Source organism: Colletotrichum tamarilloi (genome assembly GCF_030869305.1).
Source record: "Colletotrichum tamarilloi strain Tom-12 chromosome Unknown Scaffold_13.1, whole genome shotgun sequence".
Lineage (NCBI taxonomy): Eukaryota > Fungi > Ascomycota > Sordariomycetes > Glomerellales > Glomerellaceae > Colletotrichum > Colletotrichum tamarilloi.
This window is the reverse complement of record NW_026849396.1, coordinates 660,279-677,130: the sequence shown is the minus strand read 5'-3', so window position 1 is coordinate 677,130 and position 16,852 is coordinate 660,279. Positions and strand designations below refer to the sequence as shown.

The 16,852-nt window shown below is 53.7% G+C and overlaps 4 protein-coding genes across 4 annotated transcripts; 2 read left to right on the top strand and 2 right to left on the bottom strand.

Annotated features, from left to right (window-relative positions):
• Positions 1-164: 164 nt before the first annotated feature.
• CTAM01_05334 (uncharacterized protein) lies at positions 165-479 on the top strand (the record flags this gene model as incomplete). The annotated part of the gene is made up of 1 exon (XM_060521364.1): positions 165-479. One exon carries the CDS (start codon positions 165-167, stop codon positions 477-479), a length of 315 nt encoding a protein of 104 aa, XP_060384170.1.
• A 2,151-nt stretch (positions 480-2,630) lies between these two features.
• Positions 2,631-4,826, top strand: CTAM01_05333 (uncharacterized protein; the record flags this gene model as incomplete). The annotated part of the gene is made up of 4 exons (XM_060521363.1): positions 2,631-3,009; positions 3,078-3,177; positions 3,241-3,808; positions 3,873-4,826. 4 exons carry the CDS (start codon positions 2,631-2,633, stop codon positions 4,824-4,826), a joined length of 2,001 nt encoding a protein of 666 aa, XP_060384169.1.
• Positions 4,827-5,715: 889 nt separating this feature from the next.
• On the bottom strand, positions 5,716-10,357 carry CTAM01_05332 (V-type ATPase; the record flags this gene model as incomplete). The annotated part of the gene is made up of 14 exons (XM_060521362.1): positions 5,716-5,772; positions 5,831-7,395; positions 7,449-7,533; positions 7,586-7,634; positions 7,707-7,728; positions 7,790-7,838; positions 7,955-8,066; positions 8,879-9,075; positions 9,146-9,180; positions 9,241-9,354; positions 9,408-10,002; positions 10,089-10,160; positions 10,215-10,235; positions 10,307-10,357. 14 exons carry the CDS (start codon positions 10,355-10,357, stop codon positions 5,716-5,718), a joined length of 3,024 nt encoding a protein of 1,007 aa, XP_060384168.1.
• A 1,974-nt stretch (positions 10,358-12,331) lies between these two features.
• CTAM01_05331 (uncharacterized protein) lies at positions 12,332-14,269 on the bottom strand (the record flags this gene model as incomplete). Its single annotated transcript, XM_060521361.1, has 2 exons — positions 12,332-12,566; positions 12,630-14,269. 2 exons carry the CDS (start codon positions 14,267-14,269, stop codon positions 12,332-12,334), a joined length of 1,875 nt encoding a protein of 624 aa, XP_060384167.1.
• Positions 14,270-16,852: the final 2,583 nt, after the last annotated feature.

The window sequence follows — 16,852 nt, the reverse complement described above, 5'->3', positions numbered from 1 at the left end:
ACTACTTCGAAGAACACTAGCATTGAGGGGGGAAATACCCATCCCCACCTTACACAAGCTCAATCACACAGTACCTGCCATTTTGTCAGTTGGAGGGGAGGAAGGGAACTGAGGATTCGGAGTGGTTCCACCCTTTTTTTTCGATTGTGAATTATTCCCCCACGATGTACAGGAGGGCACGAAAGGAGTCGAGGCGCTTGCAAATCATTGGGGCGTCTTTGTACTGCATCGCTGCATCGCTGCGTTATTGCCGGTTTACGTGGTCACTTTGGCTCTTCCCTTTTCCAGGGTTCAAGACATTCAAGCATGAGGGAATGGAGAAGAATGCTGGGCTCCCGGCTGGTCTTTGGGTTTGGCATTCTGAATTTTTCTTTGGGGCTGTTGGTATTTCTGTTGCATGGGCGGGTTGTGGCGGCGGTGCATGCCATATGGCTCGGGTGAAGCTGTTGGAGGATGGGTTTTTAGAGGATTGGCTGTAGGGAAGAAGAAAGATGAACCGAAGATGAATATTATGTTCCAACGATGCGGATCTGAAGTAGTTGATCTGATGCCTGGGTTCCGCGTGATATATATGTGAACGCTCTTCTGTGGTATTACGTCCATCCTGGGTACGGTGATAGGTTAAAGACGCGAGAAATCTCGGCCCATACAAATGCACAATATCGAACACGTCTTGGTGGGTATTCGAAGTTGAAGATGTGACGGGCAGCATGTCCTCTCGGGACCTACTCCTTCTAAATATGCTCCAGCTAGAAGCTATTAGTTACCTCAGGTAACGTGTGAGTGCCTACTCTAGGTAAGTGACTTAGATAGTCGAGTGTCCTCGTGAGACTCTGTGGTCCGCGCCTTCCCACTATTGCCTCTTGTCTTTCTGTCGTTACCGTTAGAAAGGTGTATATATACGATTGCTCTCTTGTGTCTTGACATGATTTCTCCAGGCTTAGACTGGATCAAGATCAGCGGCCCACATCTCCTATTCGGCAGTGGCTTCTTTGCCGAAATACTGAGTATGCTTTTGGGCCCGCCTGGTATATTTACACCTACACGCGATAATACAGCCTAGCTACACCACTATCTACCTCTGGCTTTCGTCTGCGGATCATTCAGATGAGAATACAATGGGGTTGCTAAAGAAGGATGTAGGATAGTGGCTTGTTGACCGGCTTCTCTTCGCTAGAGACATAGCCTTTTAGTATCAGCTTTACTTCTTCTTCACCACCAGCGTGTGCTGAGCGAGATGCATCGACGTCCTGGGCACTTTCTCAAGAGGCATCCCTGTCTCGTACTTGGTTGCCATAAACGAGATCTTGAGGGCTTATACACGGGAAGAATCACGCAGTAAACCAGCCAAAGTTCAAGCAATGGCAGGGAGAACAAACGCCTTATCAAATTCTACATAGAGAAACGGATATGTAGGTCAAGTATTCCAAAGTCATCAAGGTCAATGAAACTCAACGCGCGAAGCGTAGAACTGCGGAACTTTGGTTAAAGGTGGGAAGGTATCTACGACTTACCTCAGCATATGAACCTTCCCCGAACTCCCCGACACCAGCTTCGACTGAGTTGAAATACAGCGAGATGCAGTGCAAGGGGCATAAAATGATCAGATACCTTCATCTTAGCAAAAGAGTATCTTATCAAGTGTCAAAGGATCAAAAAATGAAAGGGACGAGACTCGAACTCGCGCGGGTTGCCCCACCAGGAAACAGATGTTAAGCTGACCTTAACCTGGCGCCATAACCAACTCGGCCACCCTTCCAGGTGATGGAGAAACTAGGGGCCTAACTTGTACTTGATGGTAGCCAATTACACAGCTGCAGAACAATAACTGTGATGCCCCGTCCTCAGTCGGGCCTGATGACGGATGCAAACACCGCAGTCACGAGCTACAGCAGGAAATACGGCGAGCTCTTCATCCGGAGAAATTTGGTCTCCATGGACCACACGATTTGGCATATTCTTCACCTAGGTGACAGCACATGCATCACCGGTCTCTGCACCATGAATCTCCAAGACTATCTAACCTGCAGTAGAGCAGCCCCCATTGCATTAAGGCTGAACGGCCGGCATGGTTGCCGGTGCTGCAGGTTGTCTTCCATTTCGCATTTAGCCGCGAACACGGATACAGGTCACCCTTCCCCTCCTCCGCATCGCCGTTAGTAGCACTTATTCATACGAGGGTATCCGTACTTTGTCGTAGCAGCCCCTCCCCCTCACGCTCCACCCCCACCGAACCCCAAACATTGAGCGGGGAGGAACCCCCAAGCAACAACCTGGACGATCTTGAAGGGGAGAGAAGAAGAACATTGGACAGAGCTCCCCCCGAAGACTGAAGTCGACCCCACCATCTTACCATCCCGCAAAGCTAGACCCGATGGTTCTGCGTCTACACGGCACGGCGAAAGTCGCCCGACTGCTCGTGTATTCATGCTGGCCGGAGTAATTCTAACGCGAGGTTCGTTGCGTGGGATGCCGGGTTATGACCTCGATGCTCCCCCGCGTACATAGCTACTCATTATTCCGAACGTTTTCCTCTACTCTTACCTGACGTTCTCATCTCGTTCTTCTTGCTCTCTCTCCCTCACAAGGTGTCCCTCATTCTTAATCGATAATCACACCTCAAGCTCGTCATGGAGGACCCCAAAACCGGCCTCGTGCTGGGCTACAATGGCGCCCACCCCTTCTCCAAAGTAAACCTCACAGACAGGTCCTCCGTCCAAGAGCTCCTCCGTACCCTCCTCGACCCCCTCGAGCCCTTCTTCTCTCCCCAGAAAGCCCGCGTCAGGGTCCCCGGCGCCACCGCCGTCCGCTTCGACCAGGCCGCCTCTGAGGTCGAGGGCATCCTCCGCCCCATCTGGGGCCTCGCGGCCCTCCTGGCCGGCGGGGGAGAGTATCGCGGCACCGAGTGGTGGATCCAGGGCATCAAAGCTGGTACTGACCCCGAGAACCCAGAGTACTGGGGGTTTCCCCGGGATAATGACCAGCGCATGGTTGAGATGTGCCCTTTTGGTATGTTTGATTTACCTTACACGAGTGAATATGCCGGCCACTTCGCAGAGACTGACTAGATATGATAGGCTTCACTCTCGCCGTAGCACCAACTATCTGGGAAAGTCTATCCGAAAAGGAGCGTGTAAATGTCGAGAACTGGCTAGGCAACTCAATCAACGAGAAGAAGTAAATATGCAGTCATATCCCCGTTCAAAATTACATTACTAACACTTACACCCTCTCTCAAAGCATGCCAAACACAAACTGGCTCTGGTTCCGCGTCTTCGCCAACCTAGGCCTCAAGAAGAACGGCGGTAAATTCTCACAGGCGCGCCTCGACGCAGACATCAAGCACCTCGACACCTTTTACCGCGCCGGCGGCTGGTCCAACGACGGGCCGGAGGGCATCCACCAGATGGACTACTACTCCTCCAGCTTCGCCATCCAGTTCCTCCAGCTCCTCTACGCCAAGATCGCCGGCGACGACGAGCCCGAGCGCGCCGCTGAGTTCCGCAAGAGGGCGCAGCTGGTCGCCCTCGACCTCGCGCACTATTTTGACGAACAAGGGCGCGCCATCCCCTTTGGCCGCAGCGTCGGCTACCGCTTCGCCATGGTCTCGTTCTGGGGCGCCCTCGCGTACGCCGGCGTCGAGCTGCCGAAGCCCCTGACGTGGGGTATGGTCAAGGGCATCGTGATGCGTCACCTGCGCTGGTGGCAGACGCAGCACGACATGTGGAGCCCGAGCGGGACGTTGACGGTTGGGTACTCGTACCCAAACATGTACATGGCCGAGAACTACAACAGTCCCGGAAGTCCTGTGAGTTTTTGCGCCTGTATAAACCACCTTTACAAGTTTATAGCCGGCTGATATCCCCTGCCAGTACTGGGCCTGCCTAGCCTTCATCTGCCTCGCAGTCCCCGAAGACCACCCCTTCTGGACATCAAAGGAAGAACAAGCCTGGGATGTGATCCCCAAGCTCAAGCCCCTCTCCCAGCCAGGCCACATCATGAGCAATATTGGCGGTCACTGCATGCTCCTCTCCTCCGGCCAGGCCTGCAGCTACCCGATGAAGGGCACACACGCCAAATACGGCGCCTTCGCCTACTCAAGCGCCTACGGCTACTCCGTACCCCCGGGCCTCTTCTCCCTCGAGCAGTACGCCCTCGCCTCACAGCTCGGCCTCTCGGACGACGGCGGCGAGTACTGGAAGACGCGCCGGCTCTCACAGTACGCCGGTATCGAGTCCAGAGACGGCAGCGGGCCGGTCCTCGTCTCCGTGTGGAAGCCCTTCTCTGACGTCGAGATCAAGACCATCCTCGTGCCCCCTGCCGAGGCCACACCCAACTGGCACCTGCGCATCCACCACATCAAAGCCGGCCGCGACGTCATGACCGCCGACGGCTCCTTTGCCATTGCCAACGAGAACTCGACAGACGGGCGGTACCTCGACCTCTACGACGTAGCCAAGGGCGAGGGCACATCTCCCAAAATCATTGGCAACTACGACACAAACACGCCCGAAGGGCTCGCAAGAGGCCAAGACGGTTCCTTTGCCGTGTCCAAGGGCGCCGTGGGCATAAAAGCCCTGGAAGGCGAACGCATCGAGCGGACGGCGAACCTCGTCAACGCCGACCCCAACTCCAACCTCGTCGAGAGCCGCACCACCATCCCGACGCTCCAGCACACCATCAAGAAGGGCGAGACGGTTTGGTACGTTACGGGCATCTACGCCAAGCCGAGTAGTGAAGGCGTCTCAAGGCAGAGCTACCTCGACGGCTGGGAGCATCCGCCTGCGATCCCAGCATGGCTCCAGGAAGAGATGAGTAAATCATGAAAGGGGGGATTAAATTTTCGTGGGTCAATGTAAACAGTCTAATGTGCGTATGAATATTCAGCAGGGAAAAAGAAAAAAAGAGTTCACCACCGGTGTGGCTACATCTCTTGGTGCACTTGCTGGGAATCGAACTCGAACTCGGAGCCTGTCGTCGAGTAGGCTATGGGCGTAATTTGATTGTTGACCGTAAACCACTCCACCACCCAGCCAGTTTGACCTGACCCGTCGACCTAGACGGGCGCCTGCTGGCTGGTGACAGGAATGGGATTGTTGGGACCTATATGGGCTTTCTCTCTTGTCCGTGTAGTATTCATCCGAAAGGCAGGAGCAGTCACCAGATCCACCTTCACCAATATCGTAGATGTAGACAGAGATTTGGGACGATGAAATGGGAAAATTCGTAATCTTACTTGTGCAGGTGCTTTGTGTACTCATGCAGCCAAATCATTCGAACCTAATTCGATCATGCTGTCTGGCTATCTAGCCTACGTCCTTAGGAAATGTGCGTATGTATGAGTCGGCCTGTTTCCTAGACAGCATCGGGTACAGCGATATCGCCCGGTAGACTAACGGTAAAGATGAGCTCCAGGGCTTCAAGCACAGAGCTCTGTTGTTATTGTAGAGTTGGACGTAGCTGACCAGGCACCTCCGAGTGCCTCGATCTACATCTTCACCCACGCGGTATGCCGGTCTCACTTTCAACTGTAAAGCGCACTTCGGCTATAGTAACGTTCATTTACAGATAGGATATACTAGCCGAGACTACGAAACAAGGAACTACCATGCATGATGCGTCTTCGCCCTAGACTTATCTATTGAAACCAGAGACATCCCATCACGGTGCAAGGAATGCAGACTAAACAGGACAATTCTTAATGCTTAAACGCAATTACTCGTCAACAACAGAGGCAAACTTGTCCAGCATCTGCTGCTGAATATCCTCGTACTATTCCAATTGAGTTAGCAAATAGACAACGACCGGTAGTATTATCACGTAGACTCACCTTCTTCTCGATAGCCTCCTGGCCCTCGGAGGGAACCTCGAACTTGAGTTGACGCAGCTTGGCCTGCAAATCACCGGTGGCCTCACGGACCTTGGCCCAGCTCTGGCCTTGAGCAATGGCCTTTTGTGCCTCGTCGTGGAAGCCAACCATAAGCTTCATCATCCACTCCGTCTTCCACAGCGGGCAGAACTGGTCATAGTCTGAGTAACCGTTTTGCTGCAGGAAATCTTCCTTCAGAAGCGCGGCGATATCCAGAGTGATTTTGTCGGGGTCAGACAGCGCACTCTTTCCGACCAGCTGCACGACCTGGTCAAGCTCCTCAGAGTCGGACAAGAGCTGTCTGATGCGGTCACGGAGACGGGGGAAGTCGGGGTAATCCTTCTCATACCACTTGTCGAGAACCATGGTGTACTTGGAGTAACTGAGCGAGGTGTTGATGGAGGGGAAGTGCTTGCGCTGCGCGAGCTTCTTGTCGAGACCCCAGAAGACCTGTACGATACCGAGAGTTGAAGTAGTGACGGGATCGGAGAAATCACCACCAGGGGGACTGACGGCACCGACAATGCTGACACTGCCGTTTCGCTCAGGTGAACCGAGAGACACGACGCGACCGGCACGCTCGTAGAAAGAGGCAAGCTTGGCACCGAGGTAGGCCGGGAAACCTTGATCAGCAGGCATTTCTCCCAAACGACCAGAAATTTCACGAAGAGCCTCAGCCCAACGCGAGGAGGAGTCAGCCATCATGGCAACGTCGAGACCTTGGTCACGGAAGTACTCGGCGACCGTGATACCGGTGTAAATAGAGGCCTCACGAGCAGCGACGGGCATGTTGGAGGTGTTGGCGATGAGGGTGGTACGCTTCATGATGGGCTCCTTGCGACCGTCAACGTCAATGGTAAGCTCGGGGAAATCCTTCAAGACTTCGGCCATCTCGTTTCCGCGCTCACCACAGCCGACATAGACGATGACATCGGAGTTGGAGAACTTGGACACAGACTGACTAATGACAGTCTTGCCACAGCCGAAAGCACCAGGAATGGCGACGGTACCACCCTGGACACTGGGGAAAAGGGCGTCCAGCACTCTCTGACCGACGATGAAGGGCTCGTTCGCCTGGAGCTTCTCGGTGGTAGGGCGGGGAACTCGCACAGGCCAAGTCTGCATCATGGGGTACTCGGTCTTCTTTCCATCGAACTCGACCTCGAGCAGGGGCTCGGCGACGGTGTACTGTCCCTTGCTGGCGATCTTCGTGATGGTACCGCGGGCGCGAGGAGGTAGCAAGATTCGGTGAACGGAAATGAACGAGTTCTCGTTGACGGTACCCCAGACGTCGCCGCCTGAGATGTGGTCGCCGACCTTTGCGGTGGGTTCGAAATCCCACTTCTTATTACGGTCGAGGGCAGGGACGGCGATACCGCGGGGAATGTAAATGGTCTTCGACATTTCGCTGATCTTCTCGAGAGGTCTTTGGATACCATCGTAAATACCGTTGAGCAGACCGGGGCCGAGCTCGACGGAAAGGGGCTTTCCGGTGCGGTAGACGGGGTCACCGACAGTGACACCAGCTGCGCATTGCATTAGATTCGGAGAGGGGTGAAATCGGGAGTCGGAAACGTACCAGTCTCCTCGTAGACCTGGATGGTTGCTTGGTCGCCGTTGATTCGAATGACTTCACCGACTAGGTTATCGTGACTGACTCTAACCTGCGAATATGTTAGACATCATCCCAGACGTTTCACGACCATCTCAACCTACCAACTCGTACATAGCAACACCAATCATGTCCTCGGCAACAATGACGGGTCTATCTGCATGATTAGTCGTCGCGCGCGACAGATTGAGGGGCCGAGTCGGGTCGGGGGAGCTTCAAACGAACCCTGAGACGGAGAAGATCTTGCCTGCACGATATGGTCAGTCAATGGCATCATCAAGATGCATCAGAGAGTATCAAGAGCTTACCATGTCCGAGATCCTCCTCCTGCTCGACCTTGGCTTCTTTCTTCTGCTTCTGTAGGGGTTGGCGTCCGAGGTCAGCAACCAGCAATCGAGGTCGGTGGGGCTGGCATATGCCGCATAACAGACGCGGCGATGGCGACAACGGGGCGTTGGGATCGGGGTGCTTACAGGAGGCATGCTGGGCGGTTCGACGCGAGCAGGGCTCGGCTCGTGTAGCGTCGTTACAAAGGGAGAGTCGATGGAGGATGTAGGAGGGTCGGCGGTTGAGGGGAAGGGCGGGCTAGATGAATGTCGTCGAGGTGTTGTTAGAGGTTGAGCAGAAGCTATCTCCAGAGCTTCGACGTCACTGTAATCCATGTGTTGCAGACGACGGCCCAGCTCCTGACTGGACAGTTAACATCACGTGACTGCATTGGCCAGGCGCCCGGCGCTAGGCGAGGTACCTTGCAGGAGCCCGATTACTGATAGTGAACCCGAGAGCACTTTACAGCATATGCATTGGTTAAGGATTCCTTTGTTGTACTTAATGAGCTGCTCCTAGCTTATTTGTTGTTTAATGCGCCCCATCTACTTCGAGCCCGACTAATTTGACTGTGTCGTCTGGCTGAATTGACCGTGTACTGCTACCAACTAGGCTTACGAGATGCTACTACCATCAGTACTGCCGCCATCGTAACTAAGCTATTGTCGCATACTTATAATATTGCTAGTCAGGTGAAATGGGGGACCTTAAAATCGAAATATGCTGGAATGTCGGACAATCCCTTCGTACAAACGTCTTTCTAGATTTTTGTAAGTACTGAAGATAGTAGCTGCGGCTACGGTAATAGTGGTAGGCCTAGTTAGCCGTGATACATAAGGCAGCCAATACAGCCAAACTGCGTAGTCAAGTAAACTTCATTTTTTTTTATTTCCTCGACAGTGATGTAAGCTCGTCTCGTCTCAACCACTGTTCTGTCAACCACTGCTTTTCTCGACACATTTCGCTTTTTCAGCTACTATTTTCTTCAGTTTCTTCCACCCTCTCCCCGATTTTCCCGTTTCCTTTGTCAACCTCCCTCTCAGTTTTCCTTTCTGCAAGAGACATCTCACGCCTTGAGAATCTTGGACAGCTCAGCAACGATGAGATCTCCTGCCTCGGCGGTGCTCGTGTTGCCGCCCATATCCTTGGTTCTCAACCCGGCATCGATGGCGACGCGAACCGCGTCCTCGACGAGCTTGGCCTCGTGGCCGAGGTTCAGAGAGTACCGGAACATCATGGCCACGGAAAGGATGGTGCCAATGGGGTTCTGGAAACGATGTCAGCTCTGTAATTGCAGAAAATGGATGGGAATCGCCCAAAATGGGGTCCTGACGTACCACAATACCCTTGCCTGAAATGTCCGGCGCGCTCCCTGTTATCTGCGTTAGCGACTGATGTCTCTATGAGGGCTTGAAAAAGAATTCAGGCTTACCGTGAATAGGTTCGCAAATAGAAGGCACTGCGGTGCCCACTCCGCAGAGACTTGCGCTGGGGAGGAGTCCTATGCTTCCAGTGATGGCGCTCGCCTCGTCGCTAAGGATATCGCCTATGGATTTATCAGCTACACCGCCTTCGAGGTGGGCGAGGAGCCTTGCTCACCAGCCAAGTTAGGCGCCAACAGGACGCCATTCAGATGCGTCGGGTTCTTGACCATGATCATGGCGGCGCTGTCGATAAGCTGGTGCTCAACCTTGAGATCAGGGAACTCGTTCTTGTAGACCTCATCGACGACAGTACGCCAGAGTCTGCTCGTCGCCAGCACGTTTGCCTTGTCGAGCGAGATAACCCGCGAATCTCCCCTTTTCCTGGCCAGGATACCGCCCAAGCGCGCGATACGCTCAATCTCTGGTTTCGTGTAAACGGTAGTGTCGAACGCATTAGTTCCATCGTACTCCTTTCGCTCTCCGAAATACAGGCCCGAAGTCAACTCGCGAACGATAATCATGTCGGTGCCGCGGCAGACGGACGCCTTCAGAGGGGATGACTCGACGAGGGCGTCGGACGCGAAGAAGCAGGGACGGAGGTTGCCGTAGGCGCACATCTCACTGCGCAGCTTCAGGAGACCCTGCTCCGGGCGGACGGCGCCGGTGCCCCATTCGGGGCCACCGATGGCGCCGAGAAGCACGGCATCGGCGGCTTTGGCGGCAGCGAGGGCCTCGTCGGTGAGGGGGGAGCCGGTCTGGTCGATGGAGCACTGGGGAGAAACGCCGAGATTAGCACTAAGTTTCTCTCGTGGATGTTCTTTGGGCCCGTGTGATCCGTCATCGGGGGATGACTTACCCCTCCAAGCAGGTGGTCCTGCAGATTGAACTTGCCAGCAGTCGGACTCAGCTTCTCGACTGTCTTGATGACCTGTATCCTGCGTCAGACGAGCTCAATTTCAAGTCGCAATGACCGGCCTCGTACCTTGATTGCCTCAGCAATGACCTGTTGAATAAGTAAAGTCAGCCTCTCTCCATTCAGAGTCAAAAGTGGGAAAGCCCCGGGGTGTCAGTCACCTCTGGGCCGCAGTGGTCGCCCGCAAAGACAACAATGTTGTGTTCCGCCATGTTTGCAATACTTTTATGAATGAGGGGTATCGTAGGAGGGGTAATTGGAAGAGAAAGCGAGGTAACTGAAGAAAGTTCGACGAGATATATAGCTGAGCGAAGTCGGGGACGAGTTATTCGTCCGGAATGGCCTGCTTTCGCTGGCAAATGTAAGTCGTGCCCCGCCCTGCTAAGTGCCCTGGAGAACCCTCCCCTCAACCCCACACCCCACCTGCCGAGATCGGGGGAAGCTTCGGCCTGCTCCAGGGCCCGATAGCCTTCTCGGCTTGTTCCCTTGCTGATCTGGGCATCAACTAAGGTAAGGAACATTGGCCTTTGCCGAGTTGTCGATAACGCTGCCAGCACACTTTACCAATTGTTCGCTACCTTAGGCTTTGAGACTGCTGCTCTTCACCACGGCAAGCGCGGACCTTACATGTAGACCAGATGCTTTTCGTCTCGAATTGAAATGAACCCGAGTAACGCGCTTGAGACGTTTGACCTCCAAACAAGTAACCATGATCAGATAAGTATGCGAGAACAAACGTTGCACATCCTAGCTTCGTCGGCTTTTGTACTCAGGGCTCGAGGGCCCTCACTTTCAGAGAACCTTTTGAGCAGCCAAACTACCAGAGATAAGCGGTTTCCATCGACCTTGTCAATCATCTTTTCCATCATGATGGGGAGTGCCAATCGGCGACGAGACAGCCGGCGGATTTGGCGTTGATACTGGAGGCGAACTGTCACCAGCGCCATCTTACTTTCCATAAATAAGCAAGTCAACCAGTCACGGTCACACCCGAAGCCGAGGATGGAATGCGACTTGCATACACTTTGTAATCCAGGATCTCTTGTCACGTCTCTGGCCGTACACAATGCTTGGGAGTATATCCTCTTTTCGTGGTGTTCTTGATATGGCCCATAATAGTATGTTTTTCGCTCTCGGAAAATGGTTTAACACGAGTTCGGTTCAACACGGAGCGGCAGGCCAGTAGTCGTCAAGCAAAGTTCCACCGGCCACTTTGGGTTGCTATGAGTCTGAGGGAGCTGCACTGCCACGACCAGGATAGCTACTTCTAAGACACAGCTTGTTCTCCGCACTGTTGGCCCCGAGACGGCACCTATCGCAGGCATCCCTTGCTTGGATATCACCTTTGCGAACTCGTTCACCGCGTACGCAATTGCACAACTTGACATACTTCTTCAAGCTCATGTTCCTATTTCTCTAGAGCACACAAGAGGAGATGCCATTTTATAGATGCAAAAAACAGACTGCAATGGTTAGATAGGCAATGGACGACTTCTGAAGTGAAGTCATTTACAACATGAGGTATTACATGGTGAGGCACCATCATCACTTGGACTAAACGGATTGACCATCGAATCATAAACATTTAACACTAAGTCTAACTAACTACGTCTAAGCAAGTCATTCCCGAAGCTGCAACTCCCGTATTGTCACCATGTCGCAAGTAGACAAGGCCTGAGAGTTTCTTAGCAACAAGGTCCAACAGTATCGTACGCCAATGTTTTGATCCCATCCCAAAGCACGAAAACTTAACGTTCGTACATTCATTAGTATCGTCATTATGCCATTGCCAATATCCAACAGGTCATTCATCATGAAATGACTGCCAGACCGCGCACCCAGACATACGTCGATATGAGCTCCTTTCACGGCAGCTCTGATTATCCATGCACGTCCTTCTTGACTTGCCGATATCTGAACAGCATCATCGCTGCTCTCTTCCTCTCCACAACTCCCCCGAGGCTCTGCTCTGGCCTCCAGTGGATATTCTATGTTCAGCGGAGAAACCCTGTCCGCTCATCTCATCTGGCCGCTTTGTGCAGTTCGGTCCAGTTTTTTGTACTTTTATCTATACTGTAATCAATGCGATGAGGTCGTGTATGTGCAGCGTCGGCTTTTTCGTTGCAATGCTAGCATGCCGATTCTTGTGTGTTTTCGTCGTGATGATTGCGACCCGTAGACGTAGCTCAAGCCGTGGTCTCCTTGAAGTCGATGAGCTGCTCCTCTTGGTCAGTCTCCTTGAGGCTCTTCTCCCATTCGTCCATGAGGTTGTTGGCTGTTCGCTTCAGATTGCCGGGCGACAGCTTGTTGACGACGGTTGGCAGAAGCTCCTCCAGCCTAGCGGGAGATAGTAGGGCTGACTCAGGTCGAGGCTCGGGCCGAGCAGCGGATGTGTCAATGGTGATCGACGACTTCTTCTTACTGTTCACACACATGTCTTAGTATATCTCGAGAGTGGCAAAACATCATTAGCGAGGCTCTTACAGTGGAGTCACATTCTCGTCGTTGGTCTCGGCCATTGACGCAAGGTCCTCTGCTCCACCAACGGTCGATCCACTCCAGCGTGCTGGTTTGGCCGAGGACGGCTGGGGTGAGTCCCAGTTAGACCAGTCGTTATCATCAAAGGAGTCGAAAGTCAGCGGAGTCCATGAGAAGTGCTTGGCCTTGGTCGTTGTGGACTTGGTCGCGGGCTTAGGGTTCGGTCTTTCTTGCAACGCTTTCGACGGCTTGCTAGGCGTGTCCATAGGCGGCAAGTCAAAGGCAGAGTTCACCGGGACCCTGGTACGAGAAGAGCTGTTGGCCTTGATGGTGTCCTGGTCTGCAGCATACGATCTCCTGCCATGAGGGTCCGTCGAGCCTGAACGTCCACCATTGATGGGCTCATCGCCGACAGTGGCCTGTCTGATATCCTCCACGAAGCTCCACAGACCTAGCTTAAAGTCCTGTGCCATTTGCTTTGCGACAGGGGGAACGGCTGTATTGTATGAGCGCGGCTGCCAGGATGCTCTCTTGGAAAGAGCAGCATGAGAAAGCATGGGCGGAGACCGGATTTCTGGCGATTTCAGACTGGCGGTATCCTCATGCACAGCAAAACCCTCCGGCTTGGTTGGTGACAGCAGCGATAGCGTCCTCGTGTGCCCGCCACGGAGGACTCTTCGTCTATATTCTCTGGGTCCGGTTTGTCCCTGCAAATCTCTCAAAAGCGACTTCCTCCGATCCAGTTCGACACTCCTCTTTAAGCCTGCCTCGTCATCGTCCAATAAGGATGGCTCAAATTGAGGCGCCAGTGGACGCATTGGCTCATTGCGAATCTCTCTCTTTCGTTGACCGCCTTGGATAGTCCACTGCTGCTTCAGTCTCGTCAGTTCACCCTCCGCGCGAGCCAGTTCTTCGCGAATCTCCAAGACACGTCGCTCTTGCGCTGCTATCGCAATGATGAAGTCATTGGGGTCTGAAGGTGATGTGATGGTCGAGCTGTCGACAGGCGTCGGGGGATATGATGTCGTCGCGACAGAAGCTGGGCGAGAAGGATCGCTGGTTGGTGGTGCAATAGGAAGGGTGAGTGAGAGTCGGTTCGTGTTACGCGATGCGTTCGACTCTGAACGTGACGCGCGCGAGAAACGTTCTTGGGTTGAGGGAGTAGGCGGAGGAGGCGTCACAGCCTCTGGGGTCTCCATCTCTCCGATCAGAGTCTCGAGTTGGGCTTCTGAAGGCTTGAAATATGAAGATCTCGGGGTGACGGCAGGTTGTGGTGTAAAAGCCGTGGTGGTCGTGGTGGCCGGGGGGTCCGCCGGCGGACGCTCAACCACAGAGGCACGACGGCGTATGATCTCGTGAGTGCTCTGCATCTCAGCGCGAGCAAAGTGCGCGGTGGACGCCTCGTGCAAGGATTGGCGATCGGCGGCGGTGGTGTATGCTCGACGGCGTTTAGGCGAAGAATGCGAGGGAGAGGCGGTGATGGGTCGCCGAGTATGCCGCTGTCTCCAGACGGCGGAGGAGTGAGCGTTATTCGTTCTTTTGGCAACGACAGCCTTGTAGGAATTCAAGTGTCTCTGGTGGTCATATAAGAGAGTGCGTGAGCAAGCAGAGATGAAGCAGATTTGTAGCAAAAAAATGGCTGTCATGAGTAGAGTGGAAAGAGGGTCATTATTGACAGCCCGAAGGTGTGCGTGTTTGTTGTTGTGCAGGCACAGGCACAGGCTCAGCAAGAGAGTGAATGGACCGGGCAGATAGCCACAAAGTGCAGCGATTAGAGGGCGGCCCGGAGAGAATTGAAAGTTCGGGGGTCGGGGGGGATCCAGGTTCAGGAACCTAAGCAGGAGATCCAGTTGGTGCTCCGTAGTGGCAGACTGCCAGTAAGGGTAGTCGGATTGCGTGGGCTGGGGACTTGAAGGAACTCCTCTCTGGGTCTGCGGTCTGGGTCTGGTAGGGGGCCGTTGAATCAGGGTTGCAGCGCAACGGGGGCGACGATTGGATAGCGAGATTGGCCGAGCTGGCGTGGCGGACGAGGGTATTTTGCTGTACTGCGGTAGATAGGGGCGGGCCTCGACCTCTTTCAATCTTGCTCTGTCACTGCAGTGCTAGGTGTGTGACTGACTCCTAGGTTGTGGAGTAGAAGCTACCGGGTGGGAAAGCTCGGTAGTCAGGGAGTTGCGTTGCTGCAGTGGTCCAGTGGAAACTTTTGATCTCGCCTGTCTTCGCTTCGTCGAGAACCTTGGATGGGTTTGAATGACAGATTCGGGCACAGATTCCCAGTTGGATGAGGAACAAGGACTGAAAATGGGGAAACGTGTGTTGATGTAGAGATTGTGACGACCAAGCGAGGTCGAAAAGAGGATGCGGCTATGGGCGAGGCCCTGTACTGTGGCTCTGTGCTGTCAATGCTGCTCGAATTGCTTGATGCTTGCTTGTTGATGCCTTGTTGATAGAAGACGTGTTGTTGACCTGGGATCGTACAAGGGGAACAGGGAGACCGATGTCTGGACCCAAAGTATGAGGTAAGGTACCCGTCGTCGTATGCTATGTAATTGGTATCCGTAAGGTAGAGGAGCAAGGTTGGGTAAGGTAAGGTTGAGATGAGGTGAGGAGGTGTTTGGATGAAGGCTGGCAGAGAAGAAGCAATGGCGAGAGTATTGACAGCGGCAGGAGCGAACAGTGGCGGTGAGATCGAACCAGTGGAGGAGGAGGGTGTGTGAGAGATATGAATGTGGTGGGATGAAAGAATGAAATTGACAATGGACGAGTAATAGAAGAAGAACTGTGACTAGTAGGGCACCTTCAAATTGATAGTCGGGTAGATGCAATGCGATGGCAGCAGCGGCAGTAGGTCAGTTGACTCTTTTGTTGGCTACGTCCCTGGTTGTTGGGATGGGAACCGGAGCATGTGGTCTGACCTTGAGCCGTTGATGACGGAGCCGTGGACGGGTGGTGGTGTTCTTGAGAGTGGTATCCGTAAAACGCATTGCCTTTGTTTTAGTCTGGGCCTCTTTTTCTCTCTTTCTTTCTCCAGTGCAATGTTTACTCTACATCCATCGTCCCTGTTGACAGTGACAGCCAAGCTAATAGGTACTACTGCGTAAGGTCTCTGGATAAGCAGGCATCATCCTCCTCCGCTCTCTTCTGGGCCATTGTTCTCGACCTTGGATCTGGCATCGCACATGCGCTTTTCCATTGTTTTGATGGACGCCTCGTCAGATCAACAAGACGAAACGAAACCATCGTCCACGCTCACACGGAAACCAGTGGGCCAAGGCTTGCGTTTGCAGGCGTGGCGATCCACTAGGACAGACGTTATTCAGGGGCTTGCAGCAAATGCAGCAAGCGTGCGACACCATCGTCTGCAAGGAACCTGTAAAGACGCAGCGACGCTGCAACAAGCCGCAGCAGGAGTCAAGAACCTGTCAGGAACCGATGGGCGGCCGGGCAACAGGCTCGAAAGATGGGCGGCGGACTGACGGCGGCGCCGGACGGGAAAGTCTTGGAAAAAGGGCCCGAGGCATCAGCTAGCAGATCTCCAAGAAAACTACTGCGTACGGTACAAAATACTATGAAAGAGCGCTGGTGTGCAGGTGTGCAGGTCCCGGCAAGGGTCCGCAGGAAAGAGCTGGGATGAACCGTGGCCTGTGTGGGGACTCCCCAATCTGACAATTTCCTTGAAATTAGCAGCCAATCACAGCCGCACTTTGTTTCCCCGACTCTATTCAGAGACCCACGTGACTGCTCCTTTCGACTTTCCAGAACCTGCCCATTTATGCATTTACTCGGACCCCCATTTGTGCATGCACTACGGGTAAACTAAGGGTGGAACATCGTTGCATAATCACACCACTAATTACGGATGCACTTAATTGACTTTCACCCACCTTTTGAGCCGCCAGTCTGGGTCTGATGCATGTCACTGAGGTGGACTTCTAAATCCGTCCATTCTGAGGTGCCCTCCCTGCACTACGCAAACGCACGCCCACACGTGAGACCGCACCACCACTAATTGAGACGCGTGACGCGACCTTCCCGCAGTGGTCAACATCTGCATGACGCTCGCAAGAGGCACAGGAGCCAACTGGAAGCGGTGACGGAACAGGAAGGCAGCAAAAGACGGGAGCACTTCACCTTAGGCATCATCACGGTTCACTGTTGAACTGCCCTTCATCCATCATTCATCCACTGGTGCCTACCATGCTTTTGGCCCCTCGGTGACGTGAACCTAA